Source organism: Sinocyclocheilus rhinocerous, unplaced genomic scaffold (genome assembly GCF_001515625.1).
Source record: "Sinocyclocheilus rhinocerous isolate Xijiao unplaced genomic scaffold, SAMN03320098_v1.1 scaffold1069, whole genome shotgun sequence".
Classification (NCBI taxonomy): domain Eukaryota; kingdom Metazoa; phylum Chordata; class Actinopteri; order Cypriniformes; family Cyprinidae; genus Sinocyclocheilus; species Sinocyclocheilus rhinocerous.
Window position 1 is genome coordinate 2,402,658 of NW_015635541.1, and position 27,216 is coordinate 2,429,873.

At 35.3% G+C, this 27,216-nt stretch overlaps 1 protein-coding gene across 1 annotated transcript in view; it reads left to right on the top strand.

The window, feature by feature from the left end:
- Positions 1-27,216, top strand: part of LOC107747288 (neurogenic locus notch homolog protein 1-like) — a 150,291-nt gene that overhangs the window by 73,680 nt on the left and 49,395 nt on the right. The window contains 4 exon segments of the mRNA XM_016561757.1: positions 2,965-3,086; positions 7,848-8,107; positions 23,386-23,482; positions 25,321-25,428. Of these exon segments, the coding sequence (XP_016417243.1) occupies positions 2,965-3,086; positions 7,848-8,107; positions 23,386-23,482; positions 25,321-25,428 (587 nt within the window).

The following is a 27,216-nucleotide window of genomic DNA, read 5'->3' on the forward strand; positions in this document are numbered from 1 at the left end:
CTGGGAAGATTTGCATAACGCCGCCCAAATGTTCACGCAAAGAAAGAAGGCGTAACTTTTATTCTCGCTGTAGTATTGTTGCCGCCGCCGCCATGTCATGAAGGCGCTGTGTGCTTCGTTGTGAAAGCGAAACTACTTTGTTTGGCCTTCCAAAAGAGGACGATATCGCTTCGTCATGCCTGGAGCTGATCCGTGCTGGTCGCTGAGGAAATACTTCAACTTCGCGCTGTCGATCGCCGGATCGGCTTTTACCGTGGACGTAGCAAAGTCCAGCCCGGGGTCATCACATGTGGTTGCCGCAGGCATCACAAACTATTTTTTTGGTAGCTGTTGTTTATAGTTATAGTACAAATCTGCTTTACTTTGTATTTATTTATTATTTATTGTGAGTATCAGTTTGTACTAAAGTATATAGTTTACTAAATATTATATATTTTACGATTGCAAATAAAATGTGACAGAATTGAGGACTTTTCAATAAGGCATAAGGCATAAATATTTGTTTCATAATCTAATGAGTTATAAATGTGCTGCCTTGCTCATTTCCAGCAATGGTTTTGTAGTTCAGTTCTATTCGCTGTCTTCCCAGAATGCACTGGGGCATGAAAAATTAACATGGCTTTACCTTTTGACTTTCAGTTCAGTAATAGTTTAAGATAAGTTTAAGCGCGTATAATAAGCCATAAGCTATTTTATTAAGTTAATTAGGTGACTACTTCAGCAATCTTATTACTTATTGATACAATTACTAATTGTTATTTTGAAATATGTATATGCACATGGTTCTTGGAATTCCAATTTACTTTTTTTACTTTTTTTTCATATGATTTGTTTGCAGTTACTCATGTTTAGTGATTAATTTTGACACCCCATTTGACTGATAGTTACTCAGTTGTACACATTAAGTATTTAATTAATAATATTGCATGTACGTATTCTGCCATAATTTTGAGCATGCCATTTTGCTGTACTGTAGCATGTGTTATTACAGTACTACTACAACATATTCATCATTTTATTAATATTCACTTGCTTCACTTGCATAATTATTTAAAATCATTACATTATTTATATATAATATATAAATTATTTTTTCATTGTAGTCTTTCCAAGCAGCAATTTGCTGCATTATTATGCAGAAATTCATCTTGCACATAGTAGATAAGAGATGTTTCTAACTCATTCTATCACAATTATCTTATTCCAAAAAGAAGTTTTCTTGTGCAACTTCATGTAGAGACAGGAGCAAGCTTTCGAAATCCCTCTCACAGATTGCGGTTTACTTCCTGGCAGTGTTTATGTAGTTATTTATTTACTTCTGTTAAAATAAAAATACCCCGCACAACCCCGGGTTTCTCGGGAGAGCTACGATCCCAGCTGATGATTTAGCAGCCTAAATAAGATTATACTATCTTTAGCCGGGGGTGAAAAACAGAAGTCTTCTGGAGGCATCTGATCTATCACACCATGTCTGCATAGCTTCTTCTGTCTTATGAATAAGGCCCGTGGTGCTCAAATTACATTAGGCAGAGCTTAACACTGTGTCTGCGTCTGGATGAAGCACAGATTAGCATGCACTCCAGGATCAACCCTCAGGGCATCCATGATGAAGAACTCTATCCATGCCTTGACTGTGCAAACCAGTGCTCATTTCCATTGTATGGGATGAGATGGAATAAACCTTTGCCATGCAAAATAACAGACAGCAAACCACCCACAGTGATTAATTTTCATAATGAAAACTTTAATGACAGAGTGGAGGGGAGAGTCGTAGTAAACTCACCAAGACAGAAAGGACAGCACATCTGAAGTAAAAAAGAAGAAAATGCATTTACATCGTAGCTTCTATTCGAGCACTAAATAGAGAGTGCGCATTCATTCACTTCAAGTGCTGTTTATTTCAGAGCATGGGGTGTAATTCTGAATATTTCTCTTTGAAATGCGTGGTTCATGCAGATTTCTTTAGTAATTTATGCCAAAATTAATGCTTTGCATGCCTTTAAAGACATGCCTGAATATCTGATGTGCAGTGGTGGGTGGTTGAGAGAGTGCATTTGCATAGCAATGGTTGCTCTTCCATAAAGATAACAACTTTGAAAACCATGCTAAATACATTTGGAGTTAATAGTAGGTGGGTTGAGAGTTGAAGCTGCCCACAGATTGCCCTCAGGACAAATTATAATATAAACCTCAACCACACGCCTTGTGTGTGTGTGTGTGTGTGTGTGTGTGTGTGTGTGTGTGCTTTTTTCAGACTAAGAAAAAGGAATAGGAAGGTACATTTAATTTTTTTTTAATTTGCTTGTTTATGCTTAAAGAAATTGTTTGAAGTGTCATCTGTTATTACATTTAAAGGGGCTATCCCTTTAATAAATTCAATAAAGATTAATACTTATTCAATAAAGAACATTTTTGAAAACAGACAAATGTTAAAAACAGTTTTGCTGCTTAATAATTTTGTGGAAATAAGAATTATTTATTTATTTATTTATTTTTCGTAGAAAGTGAAATAGAACAGCATTTATTTGAAATATTTTGAAATTCACTTTGTAATTGCAACTTTTGATCAATTTAAAAGTATTTTTCAACAAAAGTATTAATTTCTTTCTTTTTTTAACTATACTAGCTCCAAATTTTTTGAACAGTAGTGCACAGTGTATATTTATATTGTCATGCATTTTTATACAAGCCAAGTAATTTTGGAATCTCATACAAATTATCAGTTGTCATGAGAATATTTTAAAATATTCATTTTTGGATGAATTATTGCTTTAACACCACAGTGCTTTACTATACTGTCATTCTGTTAATTTACTGTCAATGCTTTAATGAAGACGTTTTCAGGTGTGTCGAGTGATTGGTGGCAGAATATGCTGTATTTATCTAGGTCAAGGCAAGGGTTAGATGAAAGTGTTACATTGCTTTATATTGTCTTTTCATTCGCTGTCTTCATTTGCATTACAGAGTTACGACTGCCTCTGTCTGCCCGGCTGGGAGGGGGAGTTCTGTCAGTGGGAGACCGATGAATGTTCATCAAACCCCTGTAAAAACAACGCCACCTGTACAGACCTCCTCAATGCTTACAGGTGGGTTGCAAAAACACAGCTTGACGGAGCAAAGAAAATCTGGATGAATGGACAGGCTAGAGATAGGTCACATGGTTGACTAGTTTTTTCCAACAACCTATCTTGATTAATGAGGTAGTCCAGTTTATGTAGATTTTTTTTATTTATTGAATCACTAAAAATGGATTTCTTTGCATTTCCTGCTAATGTTGACTCCTTTAAAAAAAAATGTTTACCATTTCTTAAATCTCTCCATTTTAGCCTATTCTATTCTAGACAATGCATTAAGATGAATCACTGTTGTTTTTATCATTTGTATGTTACTTTGGTCACACTTTATTTTAAGGTCCAATTCTCACTAATAACAAGCCATGACTTGTGCCTCAATAGACTCTTAATTTGCTGCTTATTAATGCTTATTAGGGTAGTTGTTAAGTTTAGGTATTGGGTAGGATTAGGGATGTAGAATATGGTCATGCAGAAACAAATGACGACGCTGTCGACTGGCTTACGCCACTTCTTAGTACACACTCTCGGTGCGAATGCAACCGTTTAAATGGTACTTAGTACTAATAAACAGCCAATATAGGGCCTTTCGCACTGCGGGAACCTTTTCATAGTACCAGAACTAATTGTAGAACTACCCACTTTTTGGTGTTTTCGCACCGCCGGAACTTGGTGCGATTTTAGTACCGGACTGCCTTTTTCGAGAACCAAATTAGCTCCTACTCCGGAGCAGGGTCTAACCAGCACAACTGGTAGACTCCCTATACTAAAGTGTTACAGTTATTTTGGATAAAAGTAAAAGAATATATGTAATGTGAATGTAAATTCATCATAGAAGTTGTGTCTCTAGGGTTTTTCACATTGCTAGATTAATAAATCTTACTGTACCATGGTTTAAGAATGACCCTTGGCTGAAAATTTAAAGTGTAAAAAAATCCCATTTAAATGCATGAAATTAGAGTTTTGAGGCTTTTAGGCTCTGTGTTTCAGCTTTGAGATCATGTAAATGTTCATGTAAATACACTTTTAGCAGAGATATGCATTTAAAATGTGCAGTCTTTTCATACATCAAATATAGTGTATTGTTCTGTTTTTTAAGACGGTATGTCAAATTAACAGGCGTTCGAAATGTAAAAGTATGTTCTACATTCTGATTCATATACATCCTAACCGGATCAGTTTAATATCAACTAGTTGATTTTAAAAATGTTGTCAGCTGAACCCCTTAGACATAGAATATTTACTTTAAAAAAATATTTCAGTAATTTAATGGCAATGAATTCAAGTATGTTTTAACTCTAATTATAAAAATAAAGACAGTGCAGTTATAAATTACAATTGTACTGAAAAATAAATAATGAATATTTGATCATCACAGGGCTCTATAGTGCGACCATTTCAGTCGCATTTGCGACTGAAAACTACTGCGTGCGACTATGAAATTTTTTTTAGGAGCACCAGTGTGACTGACCCGATCATCATCATACTTGTGATTGCGCTCAGGGGAGCTTCAAAGGTTTCTACGTGTTTTTGCAGCGTTGAGTAATGTATCACAGACATATCTCACGAATCCTTTCATAAGCAAAGTGAGAGATTCATTGATTACAGATGTGAGATCGAGATGAACTAAGATGAGTGCCAGCTTTTAATGATTTTTAAAGGAGTTTGTAAATGTGATACTGATTTAATACAATACAATTCAATAAACAAGAAGTTAATATTAAGTGACTTACATTGTCTGACTATAACACTATTGTCTGATTTTGCTCTATTTCGTCGTCGAAAATAGTTTAAAACAAAGACACAGCGGTGTTTCGTTGTTCTTATTCTGTCGTTTTAATTACAATTTTTAAAAAGCTTATAAAAAAAATTTTTTTTAAGAATTTGACAAAAGATGACATACTTTTAATAAAGTTAGAGGAGTCAAATATCACCTCGTAATGGGAAGGCCACTTTTTGATAATATTTTAGATTATTGATTAGAAGGTGCTCCTAAAATTTTGAACGTGCGCCTAAATTTTTTAAGTGCTCCTAAAAAAAAAAAATAAGCATAGAGCCCTGCATCATATAATGAAATGAGCTGCATCGAACTATAGAGCTGTTTAATTAAACTACAGTCTTTTATTTGATTATTGCACTAAGCTATATTGCGATTATCTTCCAGTCACATTTTTCTTTTTCTTTTTCTTTTACATTTAATATAATTAATTATTAGCTTTTCATCAACTCACGAACCTCCAGGGTTACATAAACCCCCATTTAGCAAACCCTGGACTATGTATGAAGAAAGCAGCATTAGGTTTAGCCACCTATTCTCTCGTCACGCAGAGCAGACTGCACTTTCAAAAATGTGTGAGATAATGAATTGCAGATGGCAGGTAAAACAAATGAATCAATCAATGCAGCACAGAAGGAGGAGGTTTCTCTCAATCGGTGACTCTCTTGAGAAAAGCTCCTGCTTCTGTTTCACCTAATGTGCCCTCTTGCTAAGGGCAGCGAAGGGAGGAAAGAGAGTGAAGGGGGGGAGAAAATAGACTGAAAGGAGAGAGCGAGAGAATAGAGGATGGGTTTAAGACAGGGATTGGCAGCACGGCTGTAAGATCACTGCCACCAAGTGGAATGCAGATACCTTCGGCACTCTCTGGGATTCACTCTGGTAAATATAATCCCAGCTCTCACTGCTCTAACCTCCCAGTGTCCTACTTCCAGCTGTCTGGGATTTAATGCTTCTCAGACCAATAGTGCAATTAACCTTTAAATCCCCTCAGCTGTCCAGAAATCTCCCAACACTGATTCCGTTTTGACTACGAATGACAAAATAAGAGTTTTGTTTTCAGTTTGCGTAGCTTTTTGGAGATTTGTGGCTATAGCATTGCTGGTGTAGTTCTAAAAGTTGACTATACCAATATACAGATTTCATTTTTGTGACGTAAACTAAAACTTATTTGATATGCTCTGGCCCAACTTCCTGTTTCGACAGGAAATGCATCAAATAGACTAAAAAAAAAAAGTGCACATCAAGCTCTTTTAAAGTGGCCTTTAAAACTGAAACAGGATGAACTTGAAATTTAAGTTGTTTTCTTATATATTGTGTAAATAATGTACTGTATCTCATGGGCTGCCGTGTTTTGATTGTGAGAATGATGGAAGATTATAAAAATGTGCCGCTATGATTTTCATTTGCATTTCTACCATATAATTATGACTCATTGCTCATTTTCTTTTAATAACACCTGTAGGAATATCATGTCTGGCCTCTTTAAAATAGCTATTGTGTGTGTGTTTTTTTTCCCCCCTGAAATTAAGTAGAAGGTTTAATTTATAAGAGTTTAGTTCATGGCACACAATGTAATCCTGGTCTAAAATGAACAAAAAGGGATTTTCAGAGACGTATGACATTCATTAGTGAAAAGCACCACAGGGCTAAGCCAAATCGGAGTCTGCCCTCTGGGGGAATTTGCTTTTATGCTACAAGGTCACTGTGTGCCAGGAGTGTCAGTCGGTCTGTACGTGAATGAATATTTTAATAGTACAATATCATTTTCCTCAGTAATTTCACACAATGGAATTCCAAAGGATTTCAAGACACTATTCTTGCCTGAGTTATGTCTTAAAGGGATAGTTTGCCCAAAAATGAAAAATGTCATAATTTACTCGCGCTCATGTTGTTCCAAACCTGTATGACTTTGTCTTCCATGAAACAGAAAAGGTATTTTTTCAAGAATATCCTTGCTGAACTTTTCCATATTAAAAAAACAAAAAGTTAAATAAAGATCAAATGGTAAGTTGGGCTGTGAAGTTCCAAAATGAAACAACTTATATTTGAGATTGAGTCTTTTTTTCTATTTCTATTTCTATTTCAAATAAATGCTTTTCTTAAAAAAAAAAAATATATATATATATATATATGTAGCACATAAAAACACCTGAGCTTCTCATATTTAAAGCAAAATCTGTCCCACAAGACTAACCAAGTCACACTTGTTCGCACAAAATCCCGCAAAATGAAGTTAAATTAAACATGCCATTTAAGTTAATTTGAGCTCTTGAATAGGTCAGCCAGTATAATTGCTCCCTCAAACCACTGTGTAATACTGAGAATAATTCTATGTCAAAAAGCAGAAACTCAAAGTCCTTTTAAAAGGACTGTTTGAATTATTTCGGAATTTCATGTAAATGAGCCAAACCTTTACTACAAACCTGATCTCCACATCAACACATCACACAAACTATTCATTTATAAAAACAGCGGCACAACAGTTTCAATATTGATAATAATAAGAAATGTTTCTTGAGCACTAAATCAATATATTACTATAATTTCTGAAGGATCATGTGATTTCTGAATGATCGTGTGACATTGAAAACTCGTAATGAACTGTTGAAAATTAGGCTTTGCAATCACAGGAATAAATTAAATTTTAAAATATATTAAAATAGAAAACATTTATTTAATTTAGAATATTATTTCATAATATTATTGTTTTTACTATCATTTTGAGCAAATGAATACAGTCTTGGTGAGCATAAGAGACTTCTTTCAAAAACATAAAAACAAATATTTCCTGTTGAATGGTTTAGTGCATATGGAGTCTTTTATGATTCTCTTTTATGGTGCATTTTTGTGATTTTTTTAGAACTTAACACAATTTGGTCAACGTTCATGTTTGTTATATGGAAAAGAGCAGCCAGAATATAAAAAAATCATACAAGCTTGAAATTATATGAGCAAACGATGAACTCTCTTATCTGAAAAATACTTCTTTTGCCTTATAGGTGCATGTGTCCTCGTGGCTGGACAGGCCTAGATTGTGGAGAGGATGTGAAGGAATGTTCTTCCTCTCCCTGCCTGAACGGAGCACATTGTGTGGAGTCTGACATCCCAGGGGAGTTCTCCTGCACCTGCCCGCCCTTCTTTACCGGCCCCCTCTGTGAACAGGCCTACGACCCCTGCGACCTGCGGCATAACTCCTGCCTGCACAACTCTACCTGCCGTGCCAAGTCAGATGGAACCGCCCACTGTGTTTGCCCAGCCGGTGAGATATAGCAACCCAACTGCATCCTACCTACTGACTCACCCACCTGCTGGGTGAGATCTGTCATTCATAGGGCTTTATGTTTACACTTCTGTAGCTTGTTTTAATTCATTTGCCTTCCATTGAGTTGGTTATTCGGGTAAAATCATACATTTCCTACTGATTACGTCTTTGCTAGGTGCTTATTTTAGTCCTCATTAAATGGGTTCCCATGGAAAACCTGCAAATATTTTTTTATTTGTGACTTCTACTAATGGAAAAGTCATGTTTATAAGTGTTAATTTGTGTAGTTAATAGGGGTGTCCCCGACCAAGCGTTTACATAGTCGAATCGGAATTTTCGAATCTTCCCAATAGTCGACTGATAGTCGAATCATATGTTTTGGGGGCGGGGGGCAGAATACATTACCAAGAGTCAAGTCATTCAAATCATTCAGCAGTCATAATTACTGACGTTAACACACAGGGAAAAAACGGACGCCTCATATATACAAAAATAATGTTTTGATTAAAAAATAGTTAACAGTAAACATCAGCGAAACCCTAAGAATTCACAACATTTTTATAATAGTGCTCTCATTATAACGTTACGTATATGACAGTAGTTATTGTTCTGCATTTTTGTTTTGAGCTGCACACGCTGAAGATGACCAGTAGAATGAAGCATTTGATAGCAGGTTTTTAATCAATGGGATTTAACTCATCATTTATCTCATATAGTATACGCTTTGTTATTTATACAACATAACGTTAATATTGCAATTTATAGGCTATCTGCACAAAATGCCCCAAATGCACGAACGTGTCTGCGCGGCTCTGAATGAACTCCTTTTGTGGACGCGTTCTTCACGCAACAACGTGCAGAAGCACGGCAACTAAACTCTAAAAATTCACAGCATTTTATTATAATAGTGTCCTCATTATAATGTTATGTATATGACAGTCCCATTTATAGTTATTAATATTATGCATTGTTGTTTGTCCTGCTCGCACTGCGCGCTGAAGTGATAATCACCGTAGTACAATGAAGTGCTTTACTGCAGCGCAACTCAACCAAATGCATCTTATACGAGATAAATAATATATACACGATATATATAAACAGGCTGAAATGTTTTGAAATCACTTGTATCCTACTTTATCGAAAAAATCCAGTCTTTCACTCTGCCTGTGTCAATTTGAGTCTTGTTAAAGTTTTAAATCCCTGCCGCCAAGATGCTTCTCTGTCGGTCACGGATTATGGAAAGTGAAACTTAAATCTATAGGGGTGGTTGGATTTATTCACGCACGTTAAAATATTTATTTAAAGCTTCTTTCTTTTCAGATTCTTATTTACAGCATTATCTTAATAGGCTGTATATTAACCTTGGGAGAAAACCGGTAGTTCTATGTGAAATCAGACATTTGAGCACCCCGATATAGCCAAAATGGCAAGATCATAACACCCTGCAAATATTCGACTGTGAGATTAATAGTCGAATCTGGCTCCTCCTATCGAAGCATCGAATCTTCGACTATTCGGGGTCACCCCTAGTAGTTAAAATTATTTTTTCTATTTTTGTTTGGGGAAAAAAAACATAATAGCTATTGCTGAATATTGCTCTTTAGAGTTTAATTGCTCTTAGGTAGAGTAAAATGACAGCATCAGTCTCTCGATTGCGGCTCTTGTTCAAGGACATCTATAGAACACATGGAGAAAGACATTTGTTTGCAACCCATCCATACTTGCAAAAAATTTAACAGATCCTTCTAAATGGCCATCAAAGCAGAAAGATGCTTTTTGCTGCCAGATGGTGTACTTACGCCATCTCTCTGCAAGATCTAATGGGGTCATGCCCAAACAAAACCTTGACTCCTTGGCCTCATTGGAGACATTTTGTACACTAATAAGTATGGTCATTTAATTCTATTATTATTTCAAAAGATTGGTACCGTGCATAGATTTTGAAATTCAGGCAGCAATTTATATAAAATGATTTCTACAAGATCTGTTTTCCATGAGTAAGTCATGGAAATTTGTTGAAGGTCATAGGAAAACCCTGCAATAAAAATCACATCACTGCTTTGATGGTATACTTACGAGCATAGTTGCCTTCCAGGCAGTCGACCTGGGTTTGATTTCTTGGCCAGGGCATTGATTTTGGGTCTGCTTTTGGGTTAATCTTCTTGTACCTGTACAGTGAATATGAAGAACTTGACTGGAAAATGTACACACCGTTCCAAAGTTTCAGGTTGATAGTTTTTTTTTTTTGGTTATGAAAGAAGTCTCACTAAGGCAGCATCATAAATACAGTAAAATCTGTAATATTGTAAAATATTATTACAATTTAAAATATATTTTCTTAATATTTAATATATTTTCAAATGTAATTTATTCCTGTAATAGCAAAGCTGAATTTTCAGCATCATTACTCCAGTCTTCGACCCCAAACTTTTGAACAGTAGTGTAGGTGAGTGGCAGACAGATAACATGTGTCAACCAAATAGATGCAGTATTGATATATAGATCAGAACCTCCCTGTTACATCTGTAGACCGCAAATTCATGTTGAAATGTGCCACAGAAATTAGTAAAGTCATACTAAAGTTATCCGGGACCTTGGTAAAAATAAATTTCAGCCACTTGCTTGTGATTTTGAGATACTTCAGAAGAATACCGTGAATAGAGCAATAGTTTCTGTACATAGCCCAGGAACAGCTTGTTATTTAACCCTGACTGAGCAGGCAGTAGGTGTCACGAATATGTAAATGTGCACGGCTGCATGTGATATCACAGCCATACAGATTTTTTAATTAGCCTTGAGCCACTTTTGCAGCTTGATTTCAATAGATGGTCTTTTTGAATTGGGAAACAAACTGCGGATTGTGAATATTTTAGTGTGTTCGTAGTGTATCCTTTTTATTTAATGGCATCAAGGAAATTTTTCTTTTATTTTTTGTTTCATTGTATGACCCTGTTTAATGTGCTTTAAGTAAAACATTTGAATGTTAGTTCAGATAAATGATAGTTAATAGACAGGCATGTTTATATTATTTCTCATTTACAATAATTTGAAATGCATATCTAATATCTCCCTTGAATTGCCAAGCGTTACATTCGACTAACCTTCAAATCTGCCAAATACTCCACATTTCTGCATTCATAGAAGGAAAGAGTGGCTCGTGAGAGGAAACTGTGGCTCTCTGGATATGCATGACTTTCTAGTTTTGTTCTGCCAGCTCTCCCCTGCAGTATTTGTCCATTGATGTCTTCAGCATGGGAGAGAATTATTAAGGATCACACAGCGATTTGAAGCCATTGTAACCGCTTGAATCGTACTTTCTTTCTTGTTAAACGGTGTCTTACCCTTCCAGTGATTTTGTCATTTTCTTTGCTTTCCTATTTTTGACTTTGTCTGCACAGACAGAACAGACCCTATCACTTCTGCCAAAGAACAAGTTCCAAGTGTTTCATTAAATTTTGGCTGCAGGTTTCCATCAAAGGAAGACAAGCAAGCCCGTCTGATGAATGCACAGAACAGGGGGTGCAAAAGAGGTTTCTGCACAATCTCTTTAATCACAGTGAAGCGTACTCGCATGCGCACATACGCACGCTCGCCTGTCATTTGAAACCCTCCTGATATTATTATGCTCGTTGAGAGCAGATCACTTACTCATAATACATGTCTGCTGTGTTTCAGGCACAGATTTCTCTAATTTGAAATTTCGCACATTTGTATTCAGTTGATCACTCCACAGTTTCACAGGGATCTGATGCATCTCCGTAGCGATTCAGAAGCTATTACTCATTCAACAGTAGTGAATACCACAGTGCTGTGCAGCTAATGCAGAGGTCTGTCTCACTGTGTGGTTACTAGGGATGAGTACTTGGAAGTGACAACAACCACAGCAACTTTTTCAGCACTATAATTAGTTACAATGTCAGTACTTTCTGGTCAAATCGGCTGTCATTGTATCTGGTTGTAACTGTACAGTAACGATAAAAATAGCTTGACTACTTGAACATAATTAAAGAGCTGGGCAAACCAATAGGTGGGGTATGTATCACAACCTTGATACAACTGTAGATGTTTTTTTTTTCTGATGATGCATGGCCCTAATAATAGCCCAAATTAAGGATAGTAGTAGATGAAGTATTCTATTCTATTTATATTCTGTCTAATATAAACCTTGCTACGTGCACTGAGGTAGACTAACTGGGACTTGTCACAGCACTTATATATTGTTGCACATTTGTTGGTTTGACTGCTTCTGTTTTCGTCATTTGTAAGTCACTTTGGATAAAAGCATCTGCTAAATGATTAAATGAAAATGGAAGTAAACTAATTTAGAGTACTTTTCTGCCTTACAGCAGTTTTATGGGCTCATATTAAGGCCCTATTTTAATGTATTAATTATATACATAATATTTTTTAATGTTTCTGAAAGACTCTTATGCTGCATTTATTTGATCAAAAATACAGTAAAAACAATAATATTACGAAATATAACATAATATAAGAAAGAATTCCGAAACATTGTGATGCTGAATAAAATGCAGCTTTACACTCACAGGAATGAATGACATTTTATAATATATATTTAAATAGAAAACAGTTATTTTGGTGACGATTGCCTTGTCGGCAGTGCACCGACATACAGCGCCATTGTGCTACGGCGTCCCGAGTTCGAATCCCGACTCGACGACCTTTTCCCGATCCCAGCCCCTATCTCTCTCCCACTTCGCTTCCTGTCAGCTCTGATCTGTCCTATCCTAATAAAGGCAAAAATGCCAAAAAATAAATCTTTAAAAAAAAAAAATAGAAAACCATTATTTTAAATAATATTTTTATAATTTATATTTTAAAATAATATTTTACAGTATTACTGTTTTTATTATATTGTTCACATAAATGCAGCCTTGGTGAGCTTAAGATTAAAAGAAAAAACTTTTGGCTGGCTATAAATAAAATATAAATATTTTTTGTTGGTATTTTTTAACTCAATTTCAAATGTTATTCAAAGGGTGTGTGTGTGTGTGTACCTGTTTTTCTATTCTGGTGGGGACTTAAACCTGAATACACACAGACTCATGGGGACTCGTGTCACGGTAGGGACCTAAATTGAGGTCCTCACGGGTAAACAAGCAAATAAATCACACAGAATTAAGTTTTTTGAAAATCTAAAAATGCAGAAAGTTTCCTGTAAGGGGTAGGTTTAGGTGTAGGGTTGGTGTAGGGAGATCTGAGGTCTGTACAGTAGAAAAAACATTATGCCTTTGGAGAGTCCCCACAAGGATAGCAAACCAGACGTGTGTGTGTGTGTGTGTGTGTGTGTGTGTGTTTATCTTCCCTCTCTATGAAACATTTTTTGCAACCTATTGTTAAGACTACTTTTTTCAGTGGCTAACATATTAGTTTTAATTCACTATGATGGTTTATTAGACAGTGTCTTGCAGTTATATTGGTTAGAGTTGGGGCAGCAGCTCTACATGAGCTGTAGTTTGTGTTCAATACACAGGAGATGTTAGTGTGTTCAGTAATACCAGTATATGCTAATCAAATTAAACCGAATTGGTATGGATCATTATATGATACATTATGTGATTTTTAAAAGTTTTTTTTTTTAATGGGATGTTTGAGCTATTAACATGAATTAGTATTTGTTGAAACCGTATGAATCAGCTAAATGCTGACTGCAAACAGCACAAAAGTGAAAATCCGCCTATTCCCATCATCCCACTCTGAGCGCTCTGCTGAATTGATCTGTCAAGACTTAACAAAATACGCATCCCTAGTGGCTACCCTTAAGTCCTTTACCCTTCTGCTGTATGAAATTATGCAAAGAAAAAGTCAGACTCATCACTTTTAACAATCCGCCGAGAGAAAAGCCCATGTTACAGCATGACTCTTAAATGAGATGGTTGTGTGCATGCCCCCCTCTAGATTGCATCTGGTTGTTTTGAACTATGATGTGGCCAAATGCTTTTTTCCTTGTTATACATCTGACCCACTTCGATGGCACCTGCGTGACCTGCGAAACACAATCAAACCGGCCTGGCATCTGTTCTTTCACTGTGGGCATCCTAAATGAATGAAGTCTGTGGGATAAGAGAGGCCAGAGGCCAGTCAGTGAATGAGTTTTTTTTGTATGACGGTGTTGTAATGGTATCAGGGAGGAAATGAAAAGAATTTTGGGGAGGGATAAAAATAGAGTGCTTTGGCAATCCGAGGATTTCTTTTCTGGGGAGAGAAATAGGAAATTAGCATCCACTGCTGCATACATTACTGAGCGAGAGATGTGCGTAGGCTCACATGCCCCCTCCTTTTCTCTTTTTTTCTTTTTCTCTCTCTCTCTCTCTCTCTCTCTCTCTCTCTCTCTCTCTCACTATCTCTTTCTCTCTCTCTCTCTCGTTCTACACACACTCTGACTCACAGCCGTTCTCAGCCCACACTTCATATCTTAGTACATGGGTTGCCTGACAGATACACTGTGTATTATTGCACAACCCGTGGATTGAAACCCAGCCAGCATTCCCACAAAAATTACTTATACCCCAAAGCTGCTGTATTTTGCCCTTTTTTGTAGTCTTTCTTCTATCTTTTGCAGACTTGTTCATCAAAACATTCTGACATAGTTTGCTCACCTTCATGTCGCTCTAAACCTGTAAGCTGTTTTCTTCTGTAAAGCACAAAAGGAGAAATTCTTCACTTACCTCTTTTGTAAAGGTGAGCTTATAGTGACCACGTCCAGTCCAAATAGGAGAAAAAAATGCAATATATTATATTATATTGTATTATATTATATTATATTATTGTTCAAAGTTTTAAAAGAAATTAATACTTTTATTTAACAAGGATGCATTATTTTCACAAAAGTATTACACAGTTTTCAAACATATTAACATAAAGTAACATTTCAACGATATTACCCGTTTCAAACAGGTAATGATGATGATGATGATAATAATAAAATGTTCCTTGAGCACCAAATCAGCATATTAGTAGCATATTAATAATTTCTAAAGGATAATGTGACACTGAAGCTTGGAGTAATGGCTGCTGAAAAATGGCATCACATAACAAACTGTAAAATAAATAATAATAAATTGTTATAACATATATAGGTTAACTATATATAAAATACAAAAAATATTTTAAATTGTAATATTTCAATATGACATAAATTAACATAACATAAATTGCTGTTTTTACTGTATTTTTGATATACAAAAAAAACGAAATAAAACTAAATAAATAAATAAAATAACCAAGCCAAAACTTTTTAATAATATTTTTTTCCAGATTTCTTAAGCCATATGATATCTTTATGTGAAGAAATGTAAGTTTATATTCATCAATATTCTTTCTTTCCTCTGTAGCAAACATTTGCTCTCACATATACAAATATGGCTTTAAAAAATAAATAAATAACATTTATTTAACAGAGAATGACATCTGGAGAGCTGCAGCAGTAGAGAAGGTTTGTATTGAATAACCAGAAATTTAAGTCCTTACCTTACTCAATGGCATTGTATGCATTCAAGGGATTTGGAATACAGCATGCACAGGTCATATAACAGTTATTTTTATTTAAGTGTATTGTTCAAAATATCTTTGTTTTTTGTTTTTTTGTACCACAAAAAAAAACAGCAAACTGGTTTGGAACATCACGATGGTGAGCAAATTTTTATTTTTCATTTTTATGTAAACGGCCCTTTAAATGAGACTTTTTTTCATACTCTAAAGCAGCAGAGTCCGAAAGGTTTACAGAATGTGATAAAACCCACTTCTCACTGAATCTCCCCCAGCATTCATACAGCAGTGTTATTCTTATGACCTGTTGGTAAATTCAACACTGTGTCCTTGCATTGATCTATTCTTATTTACAGCTTAAAATGCATTACTCTTGAACTAGTCTTGTTGGTTGACATGAGTATGTGACGCGGTAATGAACCAAGGCCCCAGCTGAGGCAGGGAGATAGGAGACGACAGGAAACAGCACATATCTTTCCATGCAAATGATGTTTTCATGCAACATTTATTTGGATACAGGCGCTGAGCCATAAGATCACACCCTGCCTCTTGTTCGGCTGAGCAGGCACAAACCTTTTGTGTTTACACAGCATCTTGCTTTTAAATAGTTGTACAGCAAGAGCAGGACCGGCTGGCAGTAACACCCCTCACCTGAGGGCACATGGCTGTGAATGATGAGAGAAAGTACAGCAAGTCACTAAGCAGTCAGAACAGCTTGCATGAGTGATGATGTGATGATGAGGGACATGAGAAGAGACACATTTGTTTTGTTTTAGTATGTTTTGATTCCTATCCCTTGTCATTTCAAAGGCTCCCATTACCCCTGCTGACATGCACAGTACCAATCAAAAGTTTGGAGACATCTAGACTCACCAGACATGTGTTTGTTCAAAATATGTATAATGTTTCGCATTTCGGGTCCATTCATATACAAAGAGAATTTGTAAAAGATTCAACAGTCTTAATATTTGTCAACTAAAACCATATTCAGCAACTTCTTCTAGCTGAGTGGATGTGAGTTCTTATTACAGTGTTATTGAATTTTTTTGTTGCCCTTATTATTACCCATTTTCCCCTCTGTTTTTATTTTATTTTATTTTAATAATTTATTTTAATTTGATTCATTTTTTTTTTATTTAAGATTACGGATTTAAAATGTCCTATTTACTTACATTGATAAAATGTAACATTTGCATATACTGAATTCTGATTAGTCTTTTTATTGGGATTTGGTATTTTCTAATTTTATTTTTTAATTTAATTTAATTGTATTTTTTATTTCATTTTATTTTAAAATTTAAGATTACAAACTTAAAATCTCCTATTTACTTTGTTAAAACGTGAATTGGTATTGACTTTCTTAGATTTTATTTTATTCTATTTTATTTATTATTTTATTTGGAAATTTAAGATTACAATTTAGGGAGATAAAAGATTTAACCTCTCTTGATAAAATGTAAAATTTGCTTACAGAAGATTAGTCTTCTTTTTGTGATCGATACTTTCTTGGATCTTGCAGTGTTCATTTTATTTGTTTTTTTTAATCATTTTTAATAAGATTTTTTATTTTTATTTTTTTTCCTTTGGAAATGTAAGGTTATTTGTTTTTATTTTTTCAAGACTTTTGGCTAGTACTGTTCCTGTTCACAAATGGCATTTAAAACTGTAAAGTTGCCTTTCTTTCCCATTTTGTTTCTTGATTAAGTGGGCCTCCAGAGACCATGATCATGCCCTGCACACCCTGTATACACTATATACAGCATGGTAATAGCTCCTTCTCTGTGCATCAATTAAATTTGCAGTTGGTGGTAAAGCTTTTGGGCAAACTCTCAGAGGTATCCCACGTTCAGAACAAAAGCTTTTCATTTTCTGGCATGTTTCTTGCTTCCCTTTTTTGTTCCCTCTTTTCATTTCATCCCTCCCTACACAGCATTTTGCACTCCTGTCTGCGTTCAATTGAGATTGTATCCCATTCTAACCAGTCAGTAAACGGCTTCCCTCTGCAGTTGGCCTTATCTTTTCTACTGCATGATTGTATCTCTGCACCTATATTGCAATGCATTGCAAAAAGTATGTGCGTCTGTACACATGTGGTTGCAAGTTCATCCTTTTGTTATTTTTCTCTTTGTGTGACAAGGTAATTTCAATAGGAAGTGGTCTCTGTTATCAACGTGAATGTGGCGAAGTGAAATTCTGTGTAGAATGAAATAGAAGTTATGACTTCATTCTTCATAATTGGATGGCAGCATTGAATTGATCAGTTGTCCTGAACAACCTCAGACACTCAAAGAGACTGTGGGTTGTTCATCACATAGGAAATGTGAGTAACAGACAGTCTGTATACCAAACAATGACATTCAGTACAGAAATGACTCTATCAGTATGAGCACTGAAGTCATTAAGGATGGTCTCATCTTATTGACCTTGGTGCAACAATGGCAATGTCTGCCTTTCACGGGTGCATTACATTAAAGCTGTGTGAAACAATAGCTTTATGCTTAATAAACATTAGAATAGCAGAAAGCTGGTGTTTCTAAAGAATCTGCAGCCCGGGAAGGTGGATATCTGCAAGAATTGGTTATTTGTAAGAGTGAATTTATGTAATAGATTCCTTCCTGGAGAGCATTATCCTGCTGTATATATGGCTGCTATGAATCATGTATGTTAAGTAAGCATGCTACATGTAGGACACCAGTGCAAAAGGTCTGGGGATTTGGTATCCATTATTGAGAAAGCTAGACCTGAGAAATGGCACTGAATGAATCACCTTTTTCTGTGATTCCATTTCCATTTCGTTCTGTTCCAAACCTAGTGAAACGCCTACTTAGGCAACATTTAATAGCATCACGTCAACGGAAATAGTGGTCAAAAAGGTTGGCAACTTAATTATATTGTCTCCTAAGACACCTTCTTTTAGCCATTGCATGTATCTTTCAAAGGAAAGACAATCCCACAACGTAGTGCAGTGCAAAAAATAAAGGAATGAGCAATGGTGAGTAATGGACTTTTTTATATAATATTTGTGTGTACTGTATAGTATTATGCTTTTTAGAGCATTATAGTGTTAGCTTAGCAATATGCAAATGTGAAACTTTACATTCTCAGAGCAAAATGTGCAATAATTGTACTTTTATAGGTACAACAGCTTGTCAATGGGACAGTTTGTATCTCTATTTACCCCTTAATGGTTGATAGTAGCAGCTTTAGATTAAATTTAACTACTCTAAGGGGGCCGTTTACACATTCCACTGTACTACTTTTCCATTGATGATTCCAACAAGCAATTATGTCTATGTTTGGATGTCCATATGTACATAAACATCACTGATTCTCACTAACTTCACCAAAACATCGTTCTTTGGTGAGCATCTGTTATAAAACACTCACAGTACATCAGTTTTGACAGCTACATGAATATACTGAATATATATCAATATATGTGCATCAATAATAACAAACCCACCTGCACCTAAGGTACGACTCCTGCATGTCACTGTATTGTTTTTACCTTGATTACAATCATCATCCATCAAAACTTTACTAGTGTGACAGTGGTTTGCTTTATCCAACCAAAAGCTGTACAGTAGTATGATGTTTTGTAAGGTGTTTTGAGCTGCCATTCAGTCAGTATTTCACACAGCGCAATGAGGCACGGCTTGGGCTGCTCCAGAACAATCACAGATTACATACGAGAGTTAAAGTAAGTTCAACTTTAATTTAAAAAATTGCATGTCAAGACATTGCATTTTTTTTTCCGTTCCACTGCCTGTCTTGAAAACAAAACACAGTCTTTAAAGGTACTGCCGCAATGACAAGTGGATTTTGCACTTTCTTTTTTTGCTCATTTTTTTCTGACAGTGTATTAAAATCAATTGTAAATCGAGAGTGATTTGGTGTTTAGTGCTATTTGTGTAACACGGGGAGTTAATTGAAAGATTTTCCAAATGTGTCACTTATGAGGTTTCATTTCAGTTAGCATGCTGCCTTAGAATGGACGCTTACTAGGCTTTAGAACAGAGCTATTGAACTAGTCCAGTCTCAAATTCACAGCTAATCGTTCAATTCAATTCAATTCAAGTTTATTTGTATAGCGCTTTTCACGATACAAATCGTTGCAAAGCAACTTTACAGCAAATTACGTTTCTACAATATTTAGTGGTAGCTTATCAGTGGTGACTGTCAGTTAATGTACATATGGCAGAAATGTACGGAAAAATCAATTAAAGACGTAATCAAACAGACGATGAACACTATTAACAACAATTATTATATGATGCAATCAAACATATAGCAAAATGTGGTAGTTCTGTAAGTTGTTTCAGGGTTGGCATCTTCTGAGGTCCTCTGAGGGGTTGGCATCATCTCTTCTCAGGTGTTCTGGATCCAGACTGAAGCATGTGTAAATCCTAGTTACCACGGGATGTCAAACAAATAGAGACATAATTAGCGTAGCTGCTGTTCCAACCAAGCAAAATTGATTTGTTTAACCCAAACTAAAGAATAATAATAATGTGCAACAGTGAGTGAGACAAAAATAATATACTCTGGTATCAAAACTCCATCTTTATCTAAATACTGAAGCTTGTGTAAATCCTAGTGACATCCCGTGGCAAAAACAGAGAAACAAATAGAGACATAATTAGCGTAGCTGCTGTTTCAACCAAGCAAATTCATTCAAAATTATAGGCTAAGGAAACAAATATAACGGCACCTTACAAAGAACTTTCTCACTTGTCATTGCTTTTCCAGGCCTGGAGCCTACTTCAGACCAGTGAACAATGCAGAAGGTTAAGTAGAGTTTCTTTAAGTCAAACACATTTATCTTTTAATTAGATTCAGATAAATAAATTGTGTGTGTGTTTCATCACAATTAGCCTTTGAGCTGGAATCTCTCACTTTGTGCATCCTGCTTTGTGTACGTTCACTGGTTATTAAAAATAGTTAGCTTTGGCCATATTTTGCTCATGTCTTTCAGATTGATGATCATGGGCCAAGGCTAATTGCCAGTATGCTGTTGCTTTAAGACTGCATTCATAAATCTTAGTTATTTATAAAGATTGTTAATAATAGAAATGACTGTAGTTCACCTTGATAAATTCATCAAGCTAGTTAATGACTCTTGTTTAAAGGTCCCATGAAATGCTTAGAAACACGCAGCGTTACTTTGTGTTGACACGCCCCTTTTTAAAATGGCCAATAGCGTTCGTTTATATCACAGCTTGGGCTAGAGCCGTTCAGAGCCGTTGAGCTAATTTGCTTGTTTATGCTTGGTGCAACACACGTTGACCAACAGTTCTTGGTCATGTTAAACTTGTTACTATATAATTAATTGTTATATAGTAAATAAAAAGTAATTATTTAAATAAAAAAATAATAAAATGTAAAATTAAATTTGAATGCAAATATAGATATGACAATGTGGGACAAATTGAACATTAATTATTTTTTATGCGCATGTATACTCTTAATGCAGATTTTATTTGTTTTCAGACTTACTTGTTTCTCAATGTCTAAAGACTAACAGTGAACTTCAAACACCAAGACAGGGCTGTGTTGATATGGCTAAATTTCAAACTAGTCTCATATTTACTTTGGAAGGATGAGTTGTCCCAGGGATTACCTGCAAGGCTTTGTGGGGAGCACAGAGGATGCTGGGAAAGAATGATGGAACATTTGTGCAAGCCGCAGGTATCTTGCTCTATGTTTTGACAATGAAGAAACTCCAGTCTCACTGTGTGTTCTTGCTGCAGATGCATTAATGTTGACACTCCAAATTGTCCCTAGAGACATTGTGATTGACAATTCATCATGGGCGGGTGCCAGCTGTATATAATCCAGCAGATATTGTACTGTGCATCCATAGTGGCAGAGACCCAATTCTCGCTTGTGTTTGCTAGAATCTAATGGAAGGATGATATCTGGAATGAGATTGGGGGTTGATGCCAGTTCAAATCAGCCAACTCTGGAAATCATTGGAAAAACTTGTACACTTCCAGTCAGAAATCGTGTATTGATGAGTTTACAGTAAGGTTTGTGCCCTCAAAACTCTCCTTTCTTTAAATTTTCAATGTCAAATGTCTTTAAAATTTATCACTGGGTAATGATATTCTGTTTAGTTGCACTTGACCTTAACAAACCTTTTGTAGACGCTTCTAACACTTGAGGGAATAATTCATGGCATGCATTAAATGCAGATAGAGCGTATACTCATTTGGCTTTCTATTGTTGCTGTTATGAGTCATCTCTAATGTGTGAAAGCAGCCTGTGCTTTGAAACGCTTCGAAGAAGATAAGGTACAGTAGATGTTCTGCTGCATGTGTTAGAAAATAAAGTGCGCTTACTGGAACTGTAAATTTATTCGGTGGTGACTCAGTATGAAATCAAGCTTATTAGGTTTCTGAAAACATGAGCAATGCTGGAGGTTTCTCTTTTGTCTTTCCACTGTTGCGCAACATCTGTTCTCAACACTAAACCAATTAGACAATAAGCTCACAAGAATGCTAAAAGCAAGAAGGTCTGTGAAAGATTAAATTGAATGCAATAATTATATATGCATACTAATGTTGTTTTAAAGAGTCGTTAAATCATTTGGACAATGTTTGCCATTTATTTGCTACACGCTCAGTTTAGTAATTTAATTTAAATCCAAGTGAAATAGAAAATGTAGCATGAAGAAAATCCCTTTACAGAATTACCAAAACAATAGCTATATTATAATATAAAATATTTATTTTAAATTATACTATATAGTTAAAAGTTTAAAAGTTAGTCGATTTTTTCCCTAAGAAATTACTAGTTTTAATCAGAAAAGATGCTTTAAACTGATCAAAAGTGGCAGTGAAGACATTTATAATGTTGCAAGATATTGCGATATTCTTTTGAACTTTCTATTCATCAAAGAATCCTGGAAAAAAAAATACGTATTACAAATTTCACGAAAATATTAAGCAGCTCAACTGTTTTCAAAATTGATAATAAGAAATGCTCCTTGAGTTCCAAATCAACATATTAATATTATTTTAAATGAAGTCTAGAAAATTCAGCTTTGAACAAATAAAATGTAAAAACTATATTAAAATAGAAAACTGTTTTTTAAAATTAATAAATCTTTTTGATCACAAACTTCTGAAAGTTACAATATACAATATCCTGTGTGTCCTACTGCAAGTGACAAAACTTGAAGAGGAAGCAGCAAGTTCTAAAATGTCAATTTAAGGTTACAGTACAAATACTTTTTTCATTCACAATAAGACGAGGAGCGCCTATTAAAGCAAAAAGATTTCCATTTTGATTTTATTTTGACTCTGAAGCATTTTTCAGGCACAAAGTGTCTTGCTGAGCAGAGGATGAGCTTACAGCGGCAGCGCTCCGACAAAGAGCTGAATATTCACGTCTCCCAGGACCTTTTCCCCAACAAGAGCCCTGAGCTGATTACACCCCCTCCTCCCCTTCATCCTCGTAATGAACACGAGCAAAGAGGCCCCTGAACTTCACCTCCTCCGTCTCCCTCATCTTAACGAGATCCTCTCCACACTTCCACCATGAGCCCTCAGCCTAATCTGTGGAGGCACTGAGGTATTATTAGAGCCGCTAGAGTCCTCGGAGGAGACGCCAGGAGCACGAGGCCTGGCAGATGAGATAGGCTATAGGGAGGTGCACAGTTCCATTAAGATGGCATTCACCAAGGGCCTTTGTTATCATTGATCCTAACGCTTTCAGGGAGCAGTGAGACTTACTGATCCATGACCATCTCATCTGTCTTTCAGGGTTTGAGGGAACTCGCTGTGAAATTGATAGCGATGACTGTGTCTCAAGACCTTGTCAGAACCAAGGCCATTGTGTGGATGGGGTCAACAGTTACAGGTCTTTTTGCCTTTTATTTCTAATTTTAGTTCTCTGTTGTGTTTGTTTGTGTTTCAGCAGATATGTTGCTCTCTGGCACTGTGTTGTGTTAAAGGGACAGTTCACCCAAAAATGAAAATCCTGTACTTAATTAGTCACCTCCAATGTCGTTTTAAACCTCTATGAATTTATTTATTGCTTAGAACTTATTTCACAAAAGAAGCCATTATGTAACTTTTTTCCTCCACAAAATGATGGTTCACAGTGATCACGTCTGTCAAGTTCTAAAAAGAACAAACAACACCACAAAAATCCAACAGAATGTGTAAACAGTCTAAACAGCATAGTGACTAATTGTGACCTATCCCTTTAAGACCTCACAAGACAATATCAACATGCAGTGAGAAACATTTGTTGAAAAGTTTGTCCTGAAATATTTTAACTGCAAGAATTGCTCATAAAATAATTATCTTGCTCATATCTGATCTTAAAAAAAAAAAACATAGTGACTAATTGTGACCTATCCCTTTAAGACCTCACAAGACAATGTCAACATGCAGTGAGAAACATTTGTTGAAAAGTCTGTCCTGAAATATTTTAACTGCAAGAATTGCTCATAAAATAATTATCTTGCTCATCTGATCTTAAAAAAAAAAAATTACTTGTTTAATAAATCATTAGAATACACATTTTAAACTAAACAAAAATTGCCTTGTTTTATTAATATCATAATACGTTATTAATAATAATAATATTGTAATTAATAATAATTTAAATGTTTTTTTAAATATGTATACATTTTAATTTATTCATTACAGTAATACCAAATAAAAACATCCAGATTATTAAAAGTTTAAATTCATTTAAATGTTAAAGGAATAACTATTTCCTTATGTACAACTAGATTTTGTGCATGTGCTGGAATGTGCATTTAGTTAGATTGAGGTCAAATTCTGACTTGACTTCTGCTTTTGCAGCTCAGTTGTTGTTCTATAGTTCCCAAAGCAGCACATTTACTTCCTCTACAGCACAGTTGAGGTTTTCTATTTTCCAAACATAATATTGTGTATATTTATCAGAAAGGTCAATTTCTGGCTTGTATGCCCACATGTCTGTTTTTTCCATTGTAGTTTTTTTAGAACCCGAGTTTTAGCACAATAGAGATGACAGCCATTTATTTATTTATGGAAGAATAGTCTGTAGTTTCCTCGGTGCCTTACTATGCAGTACATTCTTTTGCACTCATCAAAGGTTTGAGCTCATGGATTCATAATAAGAAATGACTACTTTTATTCAGCAAGGATGCATTATATTGATCAAATGTGACAGTAAAAACATTTATAATATTACAGAAGATTTCTATTTCAAATAAATGCTTTTAGTTTGAACTTTCTATTTATCAAATAATCCTGAAAAAATTATCAGTTTACACAAAAATATTAACTGTTTTATTTATTGTATTCAATGTGATTATTATAACAAATGTTTCTTAAGCACCAACTATTAAAGGTCCCATATTTTACACCTTTCTGGAGTTTTATTTGAGGTTTTGATGTCCTTAAGAATATATAGATTTCTGAAGAATCATGTGTCACTGGAGTATTGGCTGCTAAAAATTCAGATTTAATATCACAAGAATAAATTAAATTTTTTTAAATGATATTAAAATAGAAAACTGTTATTTCATTTTTAGATTGATAAGTTCAGCCTTGATAAGCATAAAACACTTCTTTCAAAAATATTTAAAATTACAGACCCCAAACTTTTATAAAATCACATTTTGGTTGCATGATCCCAGATAAACAAGTGATTTTTTTTCACAACTGTAAACCGATCCTCCTTTTGTTATCTCTGTGCAGCTGTTTCTGCAAGCCAGGTTTCTCAGGCCAACGCTGTGAGGAAGACATCAATGAGTGTGCATCCAACCCCTGCCAGAACCGAGGCGTCTGCCAAGACCTTGTGAACGGGTAAGTACCATGGCAACACCGAATTGCACTTTTTCCACTCTGTATCGCAACCCCCATAAATTGATTATGATGTAGGAGCCCAAGTATCCTCTCTGAACTGTTTATTTTTACTAGACGGTCTAGAAATGAGACACGTTTGAGAGATGCTGGTATTATTGTCTAAAGTGCTTCAGCTTGTAATGAAGGTCCTTTTTCATCCTTGACATATATAAGCTGCTGGTCTAAACACAAGTGAGAATAGTTCAGCAGGTTCGCATCACGCCTCTACAGTAGATCTTCTCCTCGTTGTGCTTTAATGGGTGCCCCAGGGCCGCTCTTGGTTCAGTCCGACATATGGGCAGAGGAATCCCGAGGCCAATTTGAGTCCTAAATGGTTTGTCTCCACTTTGTCTCCTATCATGTACGGGCTCCCCTGTTACCATCTGCTCCCAGCGTTCCTGCGGAATTGCTTCCGTCTGAGGGATTTTACTTCAGGTGTTTCCGTTTGCTCACAACTTATTCTCTTCCACACAAGTGCACTTTTGACACAACAGGGCTTGCTTTAGAGGAGATCGTTCTCAGCGGAGCTCTTTTACCTTGTCCTGTCAGAAGTCGGTGTGTTTGTATGTAGCTTACTGACAATAGTAGTTTACAGATGTTTGCTTTGATACTCCTTGTAGGCTACAGCATACAGGATTTCGTTCAAGACCAACGAGGTCAAGGTTTGGCTAGTTTGCATGATCCAGATTGCCCCTGCTGGTAGATGTCGTAACTACAACGTCTGGCTGCAAAAACACTTTTTTTTTTTTATTATTGATGAACATTGAAAATAATCATGTTTTCTAGCAGGATAGCTTTTTGCAAGCAACATATTCATCTCTAATATATCATTTTATTATAGTAAATGTTCTACTTATGCCTGATTTGTGCCAAGGAGCTGTTAAAAATGTGAAATACACTTACATTGTTCTACAGAAAATATTTTTAATTGGATCTCAACATACTTTTTTTGTGTATCTTTACATTTTTTTTCCTTTTGTTTATTGCGCTAAAAACACTAATTGTTTTTAATGACCATTTTTCACATTCTTTCTGTATCATCAAACTAAGAGTTTAACCTGACATTAAAATGCTGATATCATTGCAAAAAATGTGAAAAAAATCTGCTATAATGGCCAAAGATATCCATCTAGCGCATGTTTGTATAGCCTAGGGTTTTGCTAACCCCATTTTTTTAAGTAAAAAAGAAATACAATAGAGCTAACATACTTACTAAAAAGATTAATTTTTTTAATTTTCTTTTTTTTTTTTTTTACCTGCATGTCATGTGATTAACATCAGAGAACCATAAACATGTGAATGTGTTGTTAAAATATTGAAACTTCACAAGGGGTATTGCAAATTATTATTTTAGTTTGGAGGGTTTCGGTTGACAAAGTTTGGTTTGGTTGAAGTTTTGCTATATTTTACTTGTGTTGCAGTTTGCTGTCAGATCTGATATGGGTGCCCTATCTTTTGAAAGAACACGCATTGGCTGCGTTTGAATTTAATTTAATTTTGAATTGTTAAAAATGTGGTGTTGTTTATATATAAATGTATGTGTCATAATTTACAGAAGTAAATAAGCCATTTTTGCTAGAAAAGAGCTAGTAGGTTTCAGTAAATGGGGGAGATCTTAAATTTATAGCATTTTTTTATAGCATATTAAACACTTTTATTTCAAAAGATCAAGGAAAAACCTCTTTAAAGACAAAATGTACTAAGCCCAGCAGAACATACTGTACAGAATTAAGAGAAAATATAAAAAAG